Here is a 24,402-nt window from a genome sequence, read left to right as displayed (position 1 = left end):
GTATATTCCTTTAGGATGGAAATGTGAAATGAAACGTGATGAATAGACACTAGTACAGTCCCCGTGTTTTAAGAAAAAGTGGTCGGCTAAATATTTTTTATTTTCTTTGATTGGCAAATTCCAATATAATTTTGTTTTTAGATTTGTATGTCACAGACATTATTTAATGTGTTTCGAACCCCTTTAAATCACGGTGAGAAGGCGATTTAATATGGCTGTAGAGTCACTTAGGTCTGAGGACAGTGACTGGATCACAAACAGCAGCTCTGGTCGATCTGCAGGTTGCATTTTCGTTTTGAGTTGGCGTGCGATACCCGCAGAATGACACCCGCGTGAGAATATACCATGCCTTGTGTTTCTGCTTTCCTATTGGCTAGTCTAATCTAATGTTTTATTAATCATACAGAGGCGTGTCTTATGCAGCAGCATTGCCTAAAACATGGATGTGACATTTTACATTTTTAACGTTCCGGCCAGGTGTTTAAGCAAACACACAAGAACATTGATTTTTGCCGGTTTTCAAATGTTGTATCATTTCGCGTTTCATCGTAATTTGTCGAATACATGCGAATATTAACAACGGACCACATCCGTGTTTTGAAAACACCTTTGTGTGTGGGCGGAGTTCTGGAGGCAGGGGCGGAGCCCAACTGTCTGTACAATGAGTACGGTATGTTGACTGAATACCACAACCCGCCATCTTGTTGTGACTCGTCTACGTGCGTGGAAGAGTGTCTTCAAGGGGGATCCCGTCACGTCTTTCCTTTATTTATTTTTTTATTTTATTTTTTTATAGGCGAGAAGGTTGGATCCCGGGCAGACGCTTTTAAATCTGGCTAGTTAATTTATTTCAGCCAACGCTTCTGGACTCGAGCGTACAACGAAACAGAGATGAGTATCGAGACGCTGTTAGAGGCGGCGAAGTTTTTGGAATTGCAAGCCCAGCAACAACAGAAAGCACGTGGTAAGAACTGGGAAAATTTTGGGACTACTGGGGCACAAACCTCCACGACTGGCAGAGAGCGACTTGCCATCATTAATCAAAGTAGTTCTGAAATGTAGAAGGCAGTTGACGTGAGACATTGTTGCATGGGATGTCTTCATAGGCTATGAGATATCAGGAATCAGTGTGAAAAGTGGCATTAAATGTATTCGTATTTAACCTGATCGTTGCAAACAGCAAAATTGCATGGTGATATTTTTATGCCCATTTGCTATAGTGTATTAAACTGTTGTTTTCCGGATAGTGACAAGCAGCTATGCATGAAAATGCAAAGAATGTGTATTTATCTGCTTTAACTGTTGGGGTAGTGCATGATTTAACACTTAAGTTCAGATCACAAGGGGGCTCGATGTAGGAAAACATACCTGCTTGCTTGAAAGGGCGGTGGCTTACAAGTGCGCGAGTGCCAGTAGCGCTTTACATAATGACAGTACTGGAGTATCACATTGACGAGTTCATTCATCCTTTTATTGGGATGTATGCATACACGGCTTTATTTAACTCTCTTAAAGTGGCTTTAGTACGCTTTATTTATTTCGGTTTAAGCTCTATGGACTATTGTTTTCTCTCCCGCGCTGCATGCGTCCAGGACTGGAGTTTTCTCGAGCGCTTCGTCGACGTGTCCGCCCTAACCACGCCCACTTGTAAGTTCCGCGTCGACAAAGCCCGCCCCTTTTCCTCCATGTGCGAGCAAGCTCTGTGTTGGGAGGGGGGCTTACAATCAGAGGGAAAGTAGGACAGTAACCCCCCCGCTTGCTTTTGCAAAATGTACTGCAGTTATATAACACGGCTCTATGCACAGTTTTGGATCCTCGTGTTGCTCTTGCTATATCTTAGCAATTATGCACCGAAAAAAAAATAAAAACAACATATCGTGGAGGAATTTCCTGTTCAACATCACATGATGTAGCTAAAAGGTGCAATAAATCAAGTTAATCTGGTGGATTGTTTTAGTAACATGTATTTTACTACTGTTTCAACTGGCAATGGAAATCTTAACAATCAAAATCGCTTCTTTATTTTTCATTACAGCTGACTTTGTAATTCTACAGCATGTGACTCTGTAAAAGCATTCAGCCAGCAGTTTGTTATGCTGGACTGTAGTTCACTGCACGTTGGTGCATAGTAATTTCCTGTGCGCAGTTACCCTTTGCTCTCTATAAGTATTAAACAAGTATACAAAAACACTTTGGACAGTCAGGTGTTGTCCATAGGCATTATGTAAAGAAACACCTGACAGGCGGATTTTGTAGGCAACATGAGGATAACACATTTTTTTTTTTTTTTTTTTTTTTTTTTTTTTTGAGAAGCATTTATGTTTTTAGGCCTCTATATCTCTACCTTGTTGGATGCAGTCTATATTCAAGGAAAAATGGAATTATATTCTTCTGTGATTGAAATTATATTGCAGATTCCATTTAACAGCAATAAGTGCATTCTGGACTTAAAGTTTCATTAATCATCTGTTAATCCATCTTTTTTGTTAATCTAAACACAATGGGGTGTGTTTAGAGGGATTGAATGGTCACATTTCACTCTTGTTGACTTGAAAGACTTGCTGTTCCTTGTGTATTCTGGTAATTGGTTGTTGTTTTATTCCATAGTAACTAGACATCCACCCCACACAGCACCTGGGGCCTGTACCATGAAGCCGGTTTAGGTGGCTAGCCAGGTAAGTTTTAGTTTAGTTTGTGTCAACCCTGGGGTTTAGGTACCATGAAAGAGGGTCGGCCTTTACCGGTGTTCATTGCCATAGTAACTTGCGTTCCACGGCTAAACTGCTCCGTTGCAGGTTTTGTTCTGGGTAACAGGTCGCTAACATATACTAAACCAATCAGCTATGGGTAAAGTGACATCTGTGATGCAACAAAGTCTCTTCCACGTGTCTCTTAAAAGTGCATTTTATAGAAAAAAAAAATAGTAGAAATCCACAAAAACCAACTCTTCACGATAAATTATTTAAACATAGGTTTTCGGCAGATGTAGTCTTGTATTTTATTTCAAGGTGGTGTAAGCGATTTAAGCCGTTCTGGAACTTTCACGAGACTGAGCTGTTGAATTGGACATGCCCCCTTTTTCCAAAACACCGCTCTCCGAAGATAGCTTTGAGATCGAGTGTGTCTTTTTGCAGTTGTCAAACAACAGTAGCAAAAAAGCGCCCTTAGCTGACAACTGTAATGAATTTGAAAATGACATTAAAGAGGCAGTCACACTAGCCTTTTTTTCAGACAACACAACGGACCAGGATATGATGTCACGTGGGAGGGCTTCTGATGTAATGGTGCTCAAAGTCAGACAGCCGACTTGTGAACTCGGTTTAGATTGATGAACTCATCATTTGACGTCATTTCCAAGATGGTGTGACCTCCAAGCATAAACCAGAGCTGGGTTTTGAAGCATAAAAACAAACAAACCTTTTTTTTATTATTTTTATTTTTTTTCTCCCAGTTTGGAATGCCCAATTCCCAATGTGCTTTTAAGTCCTCGTGGTCGCGTAGTGATTCGCCTCAGTCCGGGTGGAGGAGGACGAATCCCAGTTGCCTCCGCGTCTGAGATCGTCAACTGCATCTTATCACGTGGCTTGTTGAGCGCGTTGTCACGGAGACATAGCACGTGTGGAGGCTTCACACCATCCACCACGGCAACCACGCTCAACTCACCATGCGCCCCACCGAGAACGAACCACATTATAGCGATCATGAGGAGGTTACCCCATGTGATTCTACCCTCCCTAGCAACCGGGCCAATTTGCCTGACTCCAGCCAGGTTGCTTAGGAGACCTGGCTGGAGTCACTCAGCATGCCCTGGGATTCGAACTAGCAAACTCAAGGGGTGGTTGCCAGCATCTTTACCACTGAGCTACCTAGTCCCCTGTATAAAAACAAACTTTTAAGTATTTTCACTTTCAGGAAATGTCTGTATATTTTGAAATATACAATAAATGCACAGGAGGATGTTAGGAAGAATTGTTTGTGTATCAATCAATGCCTACATTTTCACCTAAAATAGCTACATGATAGCCAGCTAGCTAGCATCTGGAAGACTGTGCATGTGTTTAGGCATTTGGCATGTGTTCATGTAACCATGACATGTGGTTGACTGGAATGCACTGAGGTCGAAAGAGGGATATTTCAACTCGGATATTCCCACCTCTGACTTCATCTGGAACGCAGCATATGTAAATAATACATCACAAATAAGAAATAATATAAACACATATAGTTAAAATATATTGTCTACTCACTTTCCTGCAAGAATAAAACATGCAGCTTTAATATATGTATTCTTTGTTTTGAGCCAAGTGGTCAGTGTGTGATGTTTTGATCTTCTATTGGTCACATGTCCTTTCGTCGTACGGATCCGCGGTTCAGACAGAGTTCACCAAACTTGAACTTTGGTACGCAGCGTTGTACGAAATTTCTCCACATGAGTTTTCATTTCCGGTCTCCCATGTTCTGATTGTTTGAATGGGAGTGAATGGAGCACAAAGTGTAGTGTGTCTGCCCCTTAAGGCTGAATCCTTAACTGAAAAAAACGCTGCCTTCATAGGCTGTATATGGACGTAGGATGAAAATAAGGTGCTTTTCAAACTGTTCTGGGCCCAGTTTCCATAAGATTTCCATCCATTCAAAAACACTGTTGGTTAAGCTGTTAATTGATTAGGCAGCATGTCAGCTGCCTAAGTTTTCGGATGCAGCCTTAACCTAAATGAACCGCTTCTACTGCTACACTATGAGAACATGCAAAATGTTCTCTTCTTCAGTCCCGCTGACTCTCTCGCAAGAAGTTAATCATGTTCTCGCTCTCTCTCTGTTCACTGCAAACGTCCTTCTTTCAAGTGCACATGTACGTTAACTAATCTTAAACTCAGGATCAAAGCCTGAGTTGCCAGAGATCATCATAGTACAAATTAAACCTCACTGGTTTGGTTTGGTTTTGTCATCTCGAAACCAGTATTGTAACCCTGAGTTTAACTAGCTTCTTGGTACAGGCCCCTGGGCTTTTCAGATGCAGGAAGCTTGTGCTGTTCGACTAGCACAGTGGTGATTGGTTGTAGTTGAATTGCTGCATGTTGTTTGGCTGAGATCAAGTTGAATGAAGACGGAGCACTTTTACTTTTCACTTTTACATTGACACACACAATAAGAATGCAAGTCTTAAGTCTCATTATCCTCTGAGTGCACATGATTTGACACTGCCCGACTTTCCATTCTAATGAGATTCATGACATTCCACACACACACAAACACACGCTCATGTGCTTCTTAGTCTGTATTTTATCTAGGCCACTTCATACACATGTAAACTCTTTACTACCTGTGGTGTTAAGAGGATTTTAAAAACGGGTAGCATTATACATTGTGGAATAATTAATTACCATTTGACTGTTTTATGACGCTGGTTGTACAATATGAGGAAGCAATTTAATTCAGTGGTGTCCAGTTGGTACTGCGCTCTTCTGTTTTTTTGACCAATTGTGGTTGTAAGTATCTCTCAGAAAGTGCTAAAATTTGCTTACCATCTGAAATCTCTAAATTACAAAAGCAGTTATGTAAGGGAAATACAAAGACCTTTTGGAATGGGAGAGAGGGTATTACTTTGAAACTATCAATGCTGAAAAACCCCTCAATGTGTATGGTGATTTTGGCTCTGCTCTCCAGTGTCACACAAAGGTATTAGTGCCTAATACCTGGATCAGTATTGGCTCCGATACTGATGTTTTTAGATGGATCGGGTATCGGTCTGACGAGCCCGATCCAAATCCGTTAGTGTGTGTTAGTCATGTTTGTTCCTGTCAAGCTCCAAAAATGACATAAAAGAACCATAAAAACACCATTGAAGTAGTTCATATGACTCGTGCATTTTATTCAAAGCCATTTGAAGATGTGCGATAGCTCTGTGGATCACAAAAGGCTGTGTTTAAGAAGTAAATATATAATATGCACGTGCAGCGCCAGCGTGTTATTGAATGGCGCTGCTCTGTTTACACACACACTCGCGGCTATTTTAAGCCTTCACGCATTGCACAACATTTGAGCACTGCTCACGAACAACATCTCAGATGTAGATGCTCAATAGATCGGTTCACTTATAATATGCATTTAGAACAGTGCATTTTACCAGAATTTGAATATGAAACGAATTAAACTACTGTGAACTTGCCTACAAACAGACACATACAGGTCTTCCTGGAGAGTTCAGAATGTCAAAATAAAAGCTCGAGCATTTTAAAGTTAAAGGTGCACGATTGAAATATATTACTGTTGTATTTAAAATTCTAAAAATCAATAACAATAATGTATTATTATTATTATTATTATTATTATTATTTGTTTACAAATTATAACAATATATAAGTTTAATGGGTTCCAAAAAATAACTGTGAATGAAAAGTGAACTGATATCTTACAACTAAATTGAACAAAAAAAGAGATCTGAATCTTTAAAGTCCAGATACAAGTTGAATGTTTTTTGCAAAAAAACAAAAACAAAAAAAACTGCCTTCTTTTCTACTGAACACTTAGACTGGAATTACTGTTATCCAGTAGACTAGTTAACAAAAAAGTTTTTCTTAATAGTTTGTACATTTATATTGAAATAATTAGCATCACTCAGTGAGGAATAGATATTCTAAACTGACTATGAAAAGAACAACACTGGTATCGGCCTTTACTGAGATTTCAGATATCGGGTCGGAAGAGAAAAAGTGGTATCGGTGCATCCCTAGTACACAATGTGCTCTAATGAGTGTAATCTCTATCCCTCACTGTTAACCAACAACACTCAATTGTCTGTATGCACACAAAAAGCTTTTTAAGACATCATAGGAGGGCTTCCAATGCAATGTCTGTTCTAAAAGGTAGGCATCTTAATTATGGCACCTTGATTTTTGGCCATGTTCTAAGGTAGCATCGTATGTATCTTTCCCCAGGCAAGCTTGAGCTTGATGAAAAAATAAATCCAAGATGGCAGATGAAAGGAGTGAAATTTTGATTATAAATATACTTATAATCCATTCAATTCTGAAAAGCATTGATAAAAAATAGTTAATATGATAGAAAACTGACTATTTTACCCAAAATGTGTGTGTTCTATGCAAAGTTGAGAGTGGATGACACGTGAATCTGCCGTCTTTGTAGAGCGTTTCAAATAGCTCTCCGATGAGGCATCATTTCAGTAAGGATGCTGCCATAGAAGACAGCTGCCTGTGTAGGCAGGAGACAGCGAGGCAGCTCACTAAGTTTAGGAACAGACCCCATAATCTCTGTCCCACACCAAGGCTGGGATATTGACACGCATTGATTTGTGGTTACCCTATCTCCAGCATATGCCCCAGTTTTGATGAGTGTATTCACTTCATATTGTTAAGGTTAAAGGTCACTCATAGCCCTTTTCCACCGACATGGTTCGGGTGCAGGTTTCTGGGCCGGTGCGAATTCTCGAACTGTTCCGCGCATTTCCACAGCAGAAAAAGCCATTCCGGGGCTGAAAACCAGATTCCGCACCGGCCTCAAAAGCTTGCTGGTCTCTATGCAGGAACCGATTATGTCAGGGGACAGGGGGAGGGATAATGTTTCGTCACCATGGTAAAGTTTTTCCAAACAACAACTGTAGCTACCGTATGCAGCAAGGAGTACTTCTTCGCTCTATAACAACAATAAAAAAACCCACAAAATGATCAGACATCAAAAGTGTTCAGGTAACATGACCAAACGAGTGCTCTACTTGCGATATGGTATTTACGAAGATCCGAGATAAACTAAATCATAAACAAATTGAAAAACCGACAGTGGACAGAGCAACGATGTTTTGGACTCGGACACCGACCAGCCTGCTAACTAACTGGGGGATTGAATTCAGCCAGTAACGCTCCTGATAAACAGTGAATCATCGGTATCCTCTGCAGCTGATCTCAGTAAGCTGTTATATTTGCCAACTTTGTTAGCTTTTCTTACACTGTTGTCATCTTATTTTGTGCATTGTTTTGTTCTGTAAGGGGATTTTTGACTAGCTACTCACTAAGTTTGGAAGATCGCAGCTATCTGTTAAGTACAACGGTGGGATTCTCAATCAATAATATTATTTGCAATGGCAAAAATCCAAATACAACCATCTGCTACACCAGTGTTAATAATGATTCCTCTGTAACAGTTTACAGAACTTAGCAAGTTAAGCCATAGTTCATACAATATAATGAATAATAATATAATGGAATTACATTACCTGTCATCTTAGATGTCGTAGAAATCCTCTCTGACAATCTTGTTGAGCAATGTAATAACAATGGATTGCATTAATCTGCATGTTTAAATATGTCCTCAAAAATGAGAGTAAAAGTCATCAAAGTTCGGCCCTCAGGTCAGTGGAAAATCGCGGCCGGTTTACGACGGATTACGAAATTGCCCTGGCCGTGAACCAGCGGAGCACAGGCTCTGCACGAGAACCATCACAGTTTCGGTGGAAAAGGGCTAACAGTAGTGTCCAACTAGGGCTGCATAATTAATCCGATTAAAATTGAAATTGCGATGGACAGAAGGCTGTGATTTAATTAAATAAATAAATAGTCTGCTTGTGCTGCTTGCTTCAAAGTTTATGTGCGCTTCTCTGTCCGGTCTGGATTGTGTTAGTGCATTATTACAGTGTTTTCAGAGCGATTCTGTACTCCACAACTTCATCTTGTGCTCAGAGAAACAGATGTGATCCTAGTTCGGTTCCATTTGCTTGTGTGCAACAAACGCGTTATATTTACAGCGCTCCAGATTAACTTTAATTTCACTTTTGCGTAGTTCCAAATATGCTTGGCTACAAGTTAACTAGTTAATATAGAAATACAACTAATACACCCCACGACAACGGGTATTTTTAGACAGAGAATGAAATGTTAAAGTAAGGAGCACATTATACAGCTTTTATTAGATTTTATTACTGAAATATATTGCTATTGATTTATAATGATCAATATCATATAATAATGTTTCAGTAATACAATATTCAAGTTTTCAAATATTTTGGGTTTCCAAAATATAATGATGATGAATAGTGGGTCTATCACATCACACTCTTTTTTTAATTCTATGCTCATTATGGAAGTTTACTGGCAGTTCTGAGTACTGAAATGCCATTTTATCAGCCAGACCAATTGATCGGCCAGCCATTTTTAGATTATACAAAAAATAAATGTTTTTTTGGCGGATAAAAATCGGGCATTACTTGGATGATAACAGAAATGTTAACTGTCCTTGGTGTCAGTTGCAAAATATACGGACATCCTAGTTAATAGATGATAAACAGTTTGTTTACAAATTTATATTGAATTTTCAGTAAATCAGTTTTTAGTTTTTTGCTATATTTTGCTGTAAAAAATGGGCATCGCTTGGCTGATGTGTTTGTTCCAAAATCTACTGTTCATTTAATTTAGCAAAATTTCTCATGAAATTATTTACCATCATTAAATTCTATTGAATAAATAAATATTGGCATCAGTATCAGTCACTGAGAACCCATACCGCAAACCCACTTGACCACTAGTTCTGGTAAATGGTTTATCTGTGGTGATTCAGTGTTGTTTTTTCTGTATTTCTTTCAACAGAAGAAAATGAGCTTCAAGAAAGGCGATGTCGCGAACAGGAGGCAGAGAAGCGAAGAGTGGAAATTAATTCTTATACTCAGTCTGTACGAATGAATTGCATAACCTGGGTGGAGGAGTCCGGTCAAGAGCAACGCCACATCCCTGCACCGGCCCCACCCCCTCCCCCCACTATGCCCATCACGGTCATCCCCATCCCAGTAGTGTCCTCCACTCCCTCCGCCCTCCCCCCACCCCCCACCACAACTGTCAGTCCCTCGGCAGCACCCCGCCTAACGCCTCCCAGAAAAGATGCCCACTCACTGCCAAACCAGCAGACTGTGCACCAGCGCCCCCTCATCTCATCTCAGTTGAAGGCCGAGCCAACATCGCTGTCTCAGTCCAATGGCACCAAACCACCCCCACCCCAGCAGTTCCAGACCTTCCCGGGCTCCAGCATCACAACCCCTCAGCATGCACTTCTCCCCCAGCCAGGACCCCCTACAGCCCAGCACAGCCCTGCAGCTAGAGGCAGCCCAACGGATGACAGCCGTAATTTGGATGGCAAGAAAAGACCAGGAGGGTGAGTCATGGCTTGAACCTGTTATATATGGCCATGTGAACAAATATTTAAAGACATAGTTCACCCAAAAATGAAAATCATAATTTACTCATCCTCATGTTTTTCCAACCCCATATGACTTTCTTCCGTGGAACACAAAAGGAGATGTTTGGCAGAATGTTAGCCATAGAAAATGAATTTAAATGTTTTCAGTGAACTGTTCCTTTAAGACTAAATCACATGAAAGTCTAGTTTTATAGCTGCTTGGATGTTAAATATCACATTTGGGAGTTAAGCATTAAAGAGTGCGGATAATAAAAGACCATGTGACCTGTGTTTACAGGGCAGGAACAAGAGAAGTGCACAACAAACTCGAAAAGAACAGGTAAATTATTTTCTCTGCTCCTCGTTTACCCCTTTCATGAAGGCGCCTTCTTTCATCCCGTCTTTACCTCTACTGGCTGAAACAATATACAAGCCCCTTATTCTAAGAGACAACATGACTATCATCCTTAAACATGCAGTGTGTAATTTTTGCACTGCTAGAAACACCCAACAGAATTCCCAAATTAATGACTAGTTTCAAACACTGCCCATTCGCCATTCAAACAGGTAGTCTCGCCCCAAACTCACCTCGTTGGTTGACCCAATGTTATGTCTGACCCATTTGGGCCACTTAAATAAACAGATTGCACATCTGTTTGGTGCTGCTAGTGGCTCAGAAATTACATACCTTCAAACCCTGGTTTCACCTGGTGTTAACTTCTGTTTCAAGCATTAATCTCAAAATGTCACAGTTGCACAATTTTTTTTTTTTTTTTTTTTTTAATACTATATTGACTTTGTTGCACTAATAGTTTTTTGGGCATGAAATCAGAGACCCTCACTCTGAACACATTGTAAAGAGTAATGTGTCTCGGCTGACCACTAATGATTGGATCGCCAGGTGTAAACAGGGCCTTAAAGTTTTGGGGGTTTTTTTTTTTGCTTACGCATTGATCAATTTAAAATAATTACTACTTACTGAAATAATAAGTGAATGCTGACACCAGCAAAAACCTTGTCATTTATCTCCTTTTCTCAGACGTGCACACTTAAAGGAGTGCTTTGAAACCCTTAAGAAGAACATCCCTAATGTTGACGAGAAGAAGACCTCCAATCTGAGCGTTCTGAGAAGTGCTCTGAGATACATTCAGGTAAGAGCTAGTTGCAACATATCTTTTTATGAATTATGAACCCCTAATCACGACCACGAGGAGGTTACCCCATGTGACTCTACCCTCCCTAGCAACTGGGCCAATTTGGTTTAGGAGACCTGGCTGGAGTCACTCTGCACGCCCTGGATTCGAACTCGCGACTCCAGGGGTGGTAGTCAGCGTCAGTACTCACTGAGCTACCCAGGCCCCCCCAAATGAGGCAATCTTAAGTGTGTAAGTTACAATGGTTTGGATTTAAGTTTAGTAGGCCAGAAATTAGATATGTCCATGTCTGCTTGGATTTATACAGTATATTGAAGATCAGTTGTCAGGTTTGATTAGAGAACTGGAAAATGGATATTAGATGCTACCTTGCTCTTTCTTAACCTCAGGTGACCCCACGTACACATGTGTGGATATTGTATTTTGGCTTCGCTAAAAGCAGTGCATAATTTAAATCCATTTAAACCAACTGATCTCAGTTCATGAGAATCTGTGCTGTCAGTAAAGGGTTAAACTTTCGTCGCACGGAGTCATGTGACTCCGACCACAGCCGAGTTTGTCTTTGGGAGAAACGCCAACAAAACTGCATCTGGTAAGAAACCTAATTACGTTTTTACTTTGAAACCTGTTTGAGTCAAAAGATTAGTTTCATGCAATATGCGATTTTAAAAATGTGAGTAAATTATCGTGAAACGCCACGCTGGTTAACACAATGTACATTAATGTGTACTGAAGCACATTTATTTCCCTTTAACCATTGCCCTTATTTGACTAGTGTAAAGAGAGATAATAAGTCATGCTCTGTCTGATTAAACCAAGCGTACATCCAGTGCCTCATTCACTCATGCACACACAAGCACGCCTACAGGCAGACCCTTTAGGAGACAAAGAAAGAAAAAACCAGATTTGATTTAGCCGAAGGCTCAAGATGTGTGTGAAACTAGTACAGTGTTGAAACAGAACTCGTGTCACTGGATCAGTGACCCCCCTCCCAGTGATTAAGCAGTTTGCTTCCAGTGGTTGATTTGACAGAGGGACCCAACCCACCACATTATCTCTCATTCGTTCTTTCTGCCACCTGTTGCTCAACCAGGCTTAGGGTGTGTTTATTTAAAGCACATGGCCTGTCAAAAACAACCAGCTCTTTGCTATGGTTTCTCTAGAAGTGATATACTGGGAGGTCAAAGTAAGTTTATCTAAAGGTGCAGGGTTTTAATTGAAAATGTGCTTCTGCATTGTTTGTTTGCTTTATTTGGAAAACCATACATGTGACAAGATCAATGTTGGAAGCTATCAGATGGTATAATTTTTTTTTGCAATGCGAGTATTATTCATATGGCACAGAAATAATTAGGGTTTCAATTATGATGAACACAATCAGATAAAGTTACACTGAATACTAATAATATAATTATGTTGGCTTGTCGTCATCTTCTTCTGAGCCAAAATTCTAACAGTATCTCCTCCTAGAGCTTTAAAGCTACAACCACCAAACTCGCCACAGACCGTGGGACTATTCTGAAGTTTGTTACTTTATCTTTTCTAACTGATCGGACTTCCGGTATTCCCGTATTGGACTTCCAAACAGGACTGATTTTTAATTGACTCCCATTCAAGGTGTGAAAACATCAGTCTACTTCCTATCACTCCACCACTCATACTTTCTATCTATCACTCCATCACTCTCTTTTCTATCTTTCCATCACTCCACTCTTTTTATTCTTTCTTTCACTCTATCACTTTAACATCCTAGCAACTGCATACAACCTAGCAACCATTTAGTGCCCCCTAGCAACCAAAACCCATTGACTGCCATTCAAAATGGCTTAGATGGATATCTCCTGATCAGAATGTCCTACAGACATGAGAGTTGGCTTGTTTAAATTGGGTGAGCAATCAGTCTTCAAGTATCATCATGGAAACTACTTAGCCATGCCCTAGCAACCATTCAAAACACCCTAGCAACCAAACCCCACTGACTTCCATTTAAAATCGCTTAGATGGGTATCTCAAGATCAGAATGTCGTAGAGACTTCATTGTTGGCTTGTATGATTCAGAACAGCAAGCAGCCTTCTTGGTATCACCCTGGTAACTGCCTAGCAACCAGATGGGGTTACCCTAGCAACCAAGTAACAAATCACATATCTCTGCACCAGAACATCGTAGAGAATTCCGGGTTGACTTATTTCACTCAGGATGGCAAGGAGCCATGTTAAGTATCACCTTGGTTACCCTAGCAACCAAGTAACAAATCACATATCTCTGCACCAGAACAACATAAAGACTTCTGGTTTCGTTCATTGGACTCAGTGTAGCAAGGAGCCTTTTGAGTATCACCGTGGTAACTGCCTAGAAACCAAATTATCTATCTATCTATCTCTATCTATCTATCTATATATCTGATAGATTGAATGTCTTTAAACTTTGAACTTTTAAAACTGCTACTTAATTTTTCAGCCTATTGAGGATATTTGATATATATCTTGTTTATTTTCGCTGAAATTATTTTTTTTTTAAATTATTATTAATGCAGTGTTTTGTGGTTTAATAATTACTTTTGACAGTTCGTGGTATTTGATGTTATTTTGATTAGACTTGTTGCGCATTTAATTCATCGCAATATTCACAATATTGTTTAATTTCACAACGCTAGCAAAATCATTGCGAAAATGTTTGATATATTGCCCAGAACTAATAGTAACCATTAAATTTAAATAAAACCATATCAAAAGTCAAAGACACTTGACAAACATCAGATTTAATTAAAAGTTTCGTAGCAAAAAAGATGTGCAGGGACTTGGCAAATCCTTTTTTGAGCCTGTTTATTTTCATGAACTGTCCATATTAACTGATTCACTAAAATGAAACTGGCTCTCCCAACTTATTTTGTTAGTTTGCTAAGTAGCATGCGTGATGCAAAGTGACAAAAAGCAGCGATATGTTTTGTCGTGCTACACTGCTGCTTGTTTGAAAAACTAGCTTGTTACTGAAAAACAGCTAAGCTGTTTTAAAAAATTCACAACATTGGATGTAATCTATTATTAATGACGACACTGAATAATTCCTATCTTTCTTTTTTTCTGTTATTTTGTAGTTTTATTGAACTTCTGTAAAATTGTGAATCAGTGATTTAAACCATTTCTGACACGTGTGTCTCTCTTTCTCTCTCTCTCTCTCTCTTTCTCTTTTTCTCTCTCTTTCTTCACCCCCCCCCCCCCAATCCATTTCTGTTTTGTTCCGTGTTCCTGCTAAAAGTTTAGAGTGCTTGCAGGTCATAGGGCTTTTCTCTCAGTGATTAGTGTAGTGTTTGTGTGTATATGTGTTTTGAGATGGGGATGGGCTCTGGAGACAGTGTCGACTTGGCACAGCATGTATCTAGGCTGGCCATGGGCAGTGGAGGGCACGCGGTCCTCACCTCCACGCATCTGCTTCTATATGCGCTCCTCTCTATAGCCCCTTCCACCATGCTCTCACCGACCAGTCAGATTCTCCCAGGATTAAATAAGAGGATTGTTTGAGATTACTTATCATTTTATTCACTTTATGCCACCTGATTCACATATTATAAGCCCAGCTTTGACATAGGTGCAGAGTTGGATGTAAAACGCAGTTTAGATAACCTCCTAAGTTTACATTATATGTGTCAAGACTGGGTAGAAGTGAAAAGACATCGCTGAAGAACTGTACATTATCCCAGTTGGGTGCATGCACGTTGGCCAGGACCACAGGTGTGTTAAAAAGTTTGCCCTGAATTATTGTGTATCGACCGTGTTTGTCCTTCATTCCTATGTATGAGAATGGCAACTCATCATTTCAACATGAAACTCATGTTCTCGATAAGATCATGTCGACCTTATCGACAACATCGACAATAAAATATTGTCGACTAAAATTTCCGTTGTCGAATAGTCGCTTGATCTCATTTAACATAACATGAGATCACATTAAACTCTAATGATGACGTGTGAGAGCAGCACTGCAGTTCGCACCTGACTGAGAAGAGGAAGAATTACACAGCTCTCAGTCCAGATGCACTCTAAACTTCACAAACAGCTTCAGGTGATGTAGATCGCAAAGTATGAGGGAGTAATACAAAATAAGTAAATACAGAAGCATTTTCATTGTGAAATAAGTGGAGTTGGAGCTGCTGCTCCGCTGAAGCAAAACTTGCTTGTCGAGTGTCTTTAAAGAAAACACCCCGGCATTACATCTTTAATGCAGTTATATTTAATGCGTTATAGCTTTATTAAAGTTCACATAGTAAGGAAGCAGGTTATGTAAATAACTACAAACTCCAAAACTGGTATTTCTCTTTGCAGTCAGCACCTCTTATATGAGTTGCGTGAATGTCCCGATCTAAGGGGGAGAGATTGAAACTGTACCCGACTGAGGCACACACTGTCACGGGGACATTCATCTCTCGAGCGCGCACGCTTAATGCAGCTAGATTATAACGTGATGGCTTGCGACTTATTGAATCATAATATATGTCACTGTGCATTTCTTATCGTGAAGGAAATGGACAATAAGCATCTTTATTAATAAGAGAGAGTTTGTTTTTTGTGAGTTAAAGATGGATTGAAGTGAACAGAAAGGTGAGAGAGGGTAGTCTTCGCCCCATTATACACTGCAAAAAAATATGTTTTTGATTTGGCTTGTTTTCCAAAAATAATATCTTAAACTCATTTAAAACAACATACATTTACTTTAGCAGCTATACTGAGAATGTTGAATATAATATTAAAAATACAGATATTTTAAAAATATTAAAATCCTTTAAAAAAAAAAAAGATGCATTCACCTGAGAAGCAGTATATAAGATATTTTGACTTGCTTTTAGGGAATAGATCTTGAATATAAGTATATTTTGTCTTTACTGCACTCGTGGAAGTATAACCAAGAGAAAAATACACTTATATTTAAGATACATTCTCTTAAAGCAAGTCTAATTATCTTATATGTTGCTTCTCAAGTAAATGTATCTTGTTTTAAGGATTTTTAGACAATTTTAAATGGAAAACGAACACTTTTGCAGTGAAGTTATTACTGAATTAAACAATAAAAAGTTTACAAAAAAATCTTAATTCAGTGAATGTCATTTAGAGGCATTTTTAAAAGATGATTTTGTCCTCTTTATTGTTAGTAAGCACATTTAATAAAACGTTTTAAGTCGGGGCACAAGCTAAATAGTCAGTTAAGAGCTAATGGTTAATCGTTGCAATAATCGCCGAATAATCATTCTAATAATTGTTAGATTAGTTGATTATCAAAATAATCAGTAGTTGCAGGCCTACTTTAAACCAAGCCTGAATCAACAATTCAACAAACATTTGAAATATTTTTTATTAAAATTTAATTTTTCTAATATAGTGATGTCTCTGATTACATCTAAATATTATTTTCAAAAATTAAGTGCATGCTTATCCAGTTAAATAATAATAATTTAATTAATCAGACTTGACATTTGACATTAGGATTATATTCCCTTTTAATTTACCTTTTTTTTTTTTTTTTTTTTTAAACCGTCTTTGAAAGACCTCTGCTCATTTGGGAGAAGGAAGCAGGAGCCGGGTGCACATGCAAATGTACAACATTTATTTTCACACTTTTCAGTGTCTTCCCATTCACGCATTGCTTTTCAGCATCACATACCCTAGTGGCTTTTCAGCTCACTAAACACGCAGTCACTCTTGCTTTTCAGCAGCAGCTCTCAACCACACACACACAGCTTTGTTGTGTATCTCTGTCTCTCCGTGTCTCTCCCGACTGGAGCTCTGGTTGTGGCTTTATCCCTTGCCCGCCAACACAGCAATCACCAACAGCTAGGCGAGATAATTCTCCCCAGGTGTCCATCTTGGCCTCACACCGTCGTCACTCAGCCCCGCCCCGCTTGTCACACCGTCCCATCTCCACGATGCGCAACATCACAATTTTTAATCGCGATGCATCGTGCCATGGTAAACCATTACACCCCTACTGAATAATTACTATCTTTCTTTGTATTTGTTGGAGGATTGTTTTTTGGGAAGCTTGTGTAGTTTTATTGAACTTCTGTAAAATAAGGTAAAAATTACAGCTATTGATAGCATAGCGAAGTCCTTTATTTGGAAGGGTAAACGTCCCAGATTACATTTCAGTAAGCTGCATAGGCCGATTGACAATGGTGGGCTAGGTCTACCCAAGATTCTGTTTTATTATTAGGCATTTGGTCTCAGACATTTGGCTCATTGGTCGCTTCCACCTGAGAGAGCCCCTCCCTGGTTTTGTATTGAACAGGAAGTTCTTGCCCCTATTTCGCCATTGGAAAGCCTTTCTATCAAACTAACCGGAGAAGTTAAGTTACACCCGTTATCTCGCATTTGCACTCAGTATGGACAAAAGTGTCCAGAGTGTTTTAATTTGAACATTAAATTAAATGTTGCCTTGAGCATATGGCTGAACCCAAAATTATTAATTAATTATTAATAGTGGGGATTAAATATTGATTCTGTGTATATATGTTTTCCTTTTCTTTATTTAATGAATTAATAAAAAATGTTATATTTTTTATTTATTACAGTTATAGTTGCAAATGTTTTCATCCGCAGTTATAATCTACAGCAGGTTTTATGCATTGTCAAGCTGTCCAAGTATACTCTCTCTGTGACAAAATGTGTAACTGAATATTTAAAGGAAGGAGGTAAAATATGTTGTGTTAAATGCTTGTTGCAAAAGCCTCTGTCTTGTGGAACAAGCTAGGGTCCAATTGTATGCGTATAAACATGTATACATGCTGGACGAAGCTGAGCTACAGTCACATTATCTAGTTCTGTTAGTCTGACTTCGCAAATGATTTCAGTTGGACTAAAGCGTTTACATTTTTAAAGACAAATTATTGTTGACTGAAATTGAAATCGTATAGGACAGAATGTTGTTATATAAACAGTTGAAGTCAGATGTTTACATACATCTTAGCCAAATATATTTAAACTCAGTTTTTCACAATTCCTGATATTTAATCGTAGAAAACATTCCCTGTCTTAGGCCAGTTAGGATCACTACTTTATGTTAAGAATGTGAAATGTCAGAATAATAGTAGAGAGAATGATTTATTTCAACTTTTATTTCTTTCATCACATTCCCAGAAGTTTACATACACTTAGTTAGTATTGCCTTAAATTAATGTAAACGTACTGAATGACCATTGTAGTGCAGAAGACGTGATATAGTACAGAATGTTGTTATATATATAACAACATTACACCCCTACTGAATAATGCTGGAGGAATCAGGTAGACAAGTATCTATATCCACAGTAAAACGAGTCATATATCGACATAACCTGAAAGGCTGCTCAGCAAGGAAGAAGCCACTGCTCCAAAACCGGCATAAAAAAAGCCATATTACAGTTTGCAAGTGCACATGGGGACAAAGATCTTACTTTTTGGAGAAATGTCCTCTGGTCTGATGAAACAAAAATTGAACTGTTTGTCCATAATGACCATCGTTATGTTTGGAGGAAAAAGGGTGAGGCTTGCAAGCGGAAGAACACCATCCCAACCGTGAAGCATGGGGTTGGCAGCATCATGTTTTGGGGGTGCTTTGCTGTAGGAGGGACTGGTGCACTTCACAAAATATATGGCATCATGAGGAAGGAAAATTATGTGGATATATTGAAGCAACATCTCAAGACATCAGCCAGGAAGTTATAGCTCAGTCGCAAATGGGTCTTCCAAATGGACAGTGACCCCAAGCATGCCTCCAAAGTTGTGGCAAACTGGCTTAAGCACAACAAAGTCAAGGTACTGAAGTGGCCATTTCAAAGCCCTGACCTAAATCCGATAGGAAATTTGTGGGCAGAACTGAAAAAGCATGTGCAAGCAAGGAGGCCTACAAACCTGACCCAGTTACACCAGTTTTGTCTGGAGGAAAGGGACAAAATTCCAGCAACTTATTGTGAGAAGCTTGTGGAAGGCTACTCAAAATGTTTAACCCAAGTTAAACACACACAAGAAATGTATTTGGCTAAGGTGTATGTAAACTTCTGACTTCAAATGTATATGTCTATGCAAGCAATATAAAAGGTGCTAGCAGTTAAAAAATTTGTAAAATGGCAAGTGTATATTATTTTGAATTTATGCAAATAAGTAAGTAGCCCATTATATTTTGTGAAAGTTTTAAGCTGAATGTTGGTTTAAATGTTGTTCTAAAGTCTCAGGAGTTTCCCCACAGTACTGCCTATGTCAATTCTTGTAGTTTATAGCTCCGCCTCCACCTCACTCTCCCTCCCTCTCTCTGTGCCTGTTTTCCTCCCTCACCCACTCTCTTTGCTCATTCTTCATGTTCCCTGCCTCAGCCACATGAGTAGCAAGCACATGGTTAGACTGAGCTGCGTGACGTCACTGAGCAACCCCCCCCCCGTGCACGGCACACTCGTACTAGCTTAGCCACATCCCCAAAGCCTCCGCATTAACTGCTGCCTTTTTCTTTGGCTGTTTCTGTATGCCTTTTTCTTTTTTTAAGAAACTTGCAGGACCTGTTTTGCGTAGTGAATTCCAGTACAGTGTTTTCTACTGATTCTGTAGCTTATGTATTGTTTATAACAGCTTGTATTGAAACAAAGGCTCGAGTTTTTCAAAGGTGTATGCCAAACTAAACCCACCCAAAACCATGGTTAATATTTTTGGATGATTTGTAGTGGATTGTAAAATCCACAGGATCAGCTGTCCCTGGTGCAGTGCGATTGTTTTGATGTGGTCCTATAAAGTAAATAATATCACAGCACTGAATTAATTTAGTAAGGGATAATATAACTACAATCTCATTATTTAGGCTATATCTACACTAATATGTTTTCGTTTGAAAATGTATATTTTTCTTGACGTTTTGGCCTTCAGTCTAGTTTTCACATTGTAGTGTGGACAGGGAAAACAGAGATATCTGAAAATGATGATGTATTTGTTGTCATGTGACAGTCATGTGATCCATTTAACCCAAAACAATCAAGATGGTGGCCCATGTTGTAGCGGTGTAGTTATGCCTACTGTTCACTGTGATAGCGTTGCTGAAGATAAATGTCACTTTGTACAACCTTCCATTGCAGTCCTTCAAAGGCAACAGGAATTTTACTCTGAATTGCTGTCCGGCAACAGAACACAAAACAATTGTGTTTCAGACCGTACATGGAATGGCGATTTTACACATGGACAGGGTATTTAAGAGTTTTCATACATTTTATTGTGGAAGAGAAACTTTTGGAAAACGGCAGTGTGGATGGAAAGCATTTGGAAAACAAAAACGCAGTTTTCAAATGTATCCGGATTAATGTGGACATAGCCTTAGATCTGTTATTCGGCAGTCCAAGTCTGTTTCGGTCCAGTACGATTTCAGTCAGACTAAAGCGTTTAGTCTGAATAAAATCAAACTTATAAAGAGTTTATGGGTCATTATACAAAAAATTGGACCACAGAATGGCACAATTGACCAATCATAATCTAGTATTCCAGAAAGCAGTGTAGTAACCATGATTATTCATCCAATTTCCCTCTCACAATCAGAAAAATGTATTTACTATCAACTTTATGTCCTTTTTGGAGCTTGAAAATGTTGGACCCCATTGACTTGCATTTTATGGACAAAAACAAAATATCTTGGTTTGTGTTCCGAAGAAGGAACATCATACGAGTTTGAGATGGCATAAGGGTGAGTAAATGATGAGAGAATTATCCCTTTTGGTTAAACTATTCCTTTATTTATTTTTTATTTTATTTTATATGGTCTTTTGGCTTTTTACTGGGATAGGGAAAGTAGAGAGGTGACAGGAAATGTGAGGGAGAAGAATGGGAATAGGATCGGGAAAGGACCTTACGAGCCAGGACTCGAACTCGGGTTACCACATGTCATGAGTGCAGCCCAGTAGGCTATGGCTCTGACTCCTTTATATATTGTTAAATATCAGCCCAATCTCAGCTAGTTATAAGGGCAAATTTGTCGGTTAACATTTCTGTTGCTACCTCAGAACTCAAGCCCTTCCAGCTAAACCTTTGTGGTCTAAATGCTAAATTATAGAATAAAGTTCTTATCTGCCAGAGAGATATTAAAAGATGGAGCCATTATTTCAGTTCACTGGAAATTGCACAGGAAATAATTGGTAAAGAATCCACTAAAGTGAAATTAATTTAAATTTGACATTGAGAAGTAACAGATTGTGTCATCTAATCAAGCAAATTGGTGGTCAATTGGTGTGTGAACCCTGCTAAATGGAGTCAGAGTTGCGTCTATGACCTGATTTGCCCCCATATCGCCATAGTATTAATACTATGATGGCATAGGCTTGTCTCACTCCCCAAATGCAATCCAGATATGTTGTTATTGCCATGTATGAGATGATAACATCTTAGTCATTTTCATGCAGGAGACGCTTTTGCCCAGTTAAGCTGGCCTCGGCTGATGCTGGATGGGGGCTCCGTGGATCAGGAGTTCACTGGGTTTGGGTGTTTGTGGAGCAGGCCGTGTGTGTGTGTGTAATGGTGGCAGGCATGCACAGCTGTGGGCTGGAGCTGAGCCTGGTGATGCATGCAGACCAGAAAGGGAGAGAGCTGAGCTTTCAACAAAACTCATCAGTTGTGGGGGGTTGGGTCGAAGAAGGCCTGGTGTAGACAGCCTGGAAGAAATTTGCCTGCTCCCCCAGGGAAAGGAGAGCTCACTTGTTAAAAACGAGCATTTACAGCAGCATTGAAATGCTTGCATTGAAATTCATGTTTTAATTTGGTGACCAATAAGCTACGAGAGGCCATGCTATATTGTGAATAAAATCACAGCTAAAGGGCACTTTTAGACACAGTGCACATTGGAGTTCCTGTAACCCCTTTACAAGGCTTTAACCACATACTCAGGACTGTGGTGAACCAAGTCTAATAACTAAACGTTTGCATCGCCATTGGAAAAACCTATATTGGTCGACTACTCATCTTAATGTTGGAGGTGATGCCTCCACCACAATAGCTAACTATTTTAATGCGCATTTTGAAAAGGGCACATAAGAAAACCTGAATGGAAATGCTTGATACTTGAATAAACAAAGTTTGCTTAAAATGTATTGCATTAAGCAGAGGTGGATTTTCTAGAGTTTTGCATTAGATAAAATGTGCGTTAAGCTGATGGAAACAATGACGTGTTTTGACCATTTGTGCACATGTCATGAGTGTGCAATAGCTTGATGTGATTGGCCAAACGAAAGGTCCGACCATGGCACACAATTCTTCAAACATAGCTCTTGATATTAAGAAATGTTTAACCCACAGCTGGTCATTAAAGTGTGTCCTCACAATCCCCAAGAATAGTTTTGAGAGCGGGCACTCCCAGGCATGCGGAGGCTGGTGGCATATGGGCATCACATCCATTTCAGCCTTCGTTTTATCAGATATTACACTTATTGTGCGGTGTCTCCTGAATGCATTTAATGAAACGAGGTACAATTGCTCCAATCTTGCAAATAAAGCTCTACCTGTAGCAAGGAGGTCATTTAGCTGCTCCATCATGACAAGGCGGCTCACTAATGTGCATGAAATGGTGAATGGAAATCATAATGCACTTAAAAAGTGAGAAACATTTTGATGGAAACCCAGAAACCCAGCTAATGTCTATGGTTGTTATAGCCCAAACCAAAACAGTATAGCATGGCCTATAAATTGGTTACTATATAATACACAATGAGAACACAGATTTTAATTATAATTCATTAAGTGCCATCCTTCCACTAGAAGATATAGTTTTGAGGTTTTTTCTTTGTTATTAAGACCATGTGGTCCTAAAGGTATATTCTACTATTGTTAAGACTAACAGAATGAATCAAAGCAGCAAAACTTGTTGCGTAAAGCTTTAACACAGCACATTATTACTATATATGGAGCCCCTGAGAGGTACTCAATCAAACAGGCCTTTATACTGTTTAGTGCAGGCAGCACGCACTCGCACTGTCGCACTCTGCTGCCCTCTCACGATTCCCGTTACCAAGGCGACAGTGATGGTTTCCGACTGTTGCTATGACTACGATAGGGTACCCCAGCATCTAATTTGTTAAAAAAAAGATGGTAACACCTCAGTGAGGAAGAAGGGCACTCTGAGCTTTAGAAACAAAGTAGTGGGTATTGATTGGCTCAGTGACCTGTGATTAATTACAAGATCTCATTAGCAGGAGACTGAACGTGCCCCTTATTGAACCCAAGCCAAGCTGCAAGGCCTTCTTTATCTTCTGTCTTGCTATCTCCACACACCTGTACCCATATTGATTGACTGGCCTGGATCTTCTCTCAATGATTTTATTGTTTATGCTGGGCCATGCTTGTCCGCTAGGGCTGGGAATTGCCACAGACCTCCCGATTCAATATTACAACGATTTGACGTCCAACGCATTGATGGCTGTACAAGTGGTGCATTAAAGGACTTATCATAAAAAAATTAAAGGGACAAAACTTCTCTGAGAGAAAATATATCTCTTTATTATTGTATTGGTGATATGTGTGCCCAGGGGGCTTAGTACCTTTCCTGCTGAATTTAGTTCCAACACTCCGCTAACATACCTGTCATTTAAAAAATACAAAAACAAAGGCCTTTGTTTAGCTGGTTCAGATATTTTTAATTATGGTTGGAACTGACCTCTGGAAGGAAGAAAGAATCATAGTGAAAGCTAATTGGTCATAATTTAGATGATGTTGAGCACGTTTACATGCACAATCTTACACGATTATGCTTAATAAGCCGACAGATGCTACGTTTACATGTACACCAGTACACTTTCTCAGCTAATCATCCGTCAGTGTGTTCACAACTGGGAGCGCAGACATTTCAAAATGGAAGTCTCATGTGTATTTCGGGCTTCTTTATAATGAAAAGTCCCACAGTATATGGAATAATTAGATTAAGATGTTTACATGATTTAGGCACACCACTTCAATCCCGTTTACATGCTACTTGCCATTACTCTGATTATTTGCTGAGAAAGTTACGTTTTAATGCTTTTTTTTATAAATTAATATTTATTACAAAAAACAACTTGTTGCAAATATTTATCTTTAACCACAACTTGGCATA

General features: G+C 39.3%; 1 protein-coding gene across 3 annotated transcripts in view; it reads left to right on the top strand.

Annotated features, from left to right (window-relative positions):
• Positions 1 to 706: 706 nt before the first annotated feature.
• LOC127422361 (max-binding protein MNT-like) overlaps positions 707 to 24,402 on the top strand; it is a 31,222-nt gene continuing 7,526 nt past the window's right edge. The window contains exons 1-5 of one of the 3 annotated variants that reach the window (XM_051665824.1): positions 707 to 964; positions 2,608 to 2,675; positions 9,594 to 10,152; positions 10,475 to 10,516; positions 11,216 to 11,327. In XM_051665824.1, the coding sequence (XP_051521784.1) occupies positions 9,683 to 10,152; positions 10,475 to 10,516; positions 11,216 to 11,327 (624 nt within the window). In that variant the 5' untranslated portion in view covers positions 707 to 964; positions 2,608 to 2,675; positions 9,594 to 9,682. Of the gene's footprint in view, positions 965 to 1,903; positions 1,921 to 2,607; positions 2,676 to 9,593; positions 10,153 to 10,474; positions 10,517 to 11,215; positions 11,328 to 24,402 lie in introns of those variants that run through there. The other 2 variants (XM_051665825.1, XM_051665823.1) reach the window with 2 other exon arrangements.

Source organism: Myxocyprinus asiaticus, chromosome 31 (genome assembly GCF_019703515.2).
Source record: "Myxocyprinus asiaticus isolate MX2 ecotype Aquarium Trade chromosome 31, UBuf_Myxa_2, whole genome shotgun sequence".
Lineage (NCBI taxonomy): Eukaryota > Metazoa > Chordata > Actinopteri > Cypriniformes > Catostomidae > Myxocyprinus > Myxocyprinus asiaticus.
This window is presented reverse-complemented; position numbering and strand designations above follow the sequence as displayed.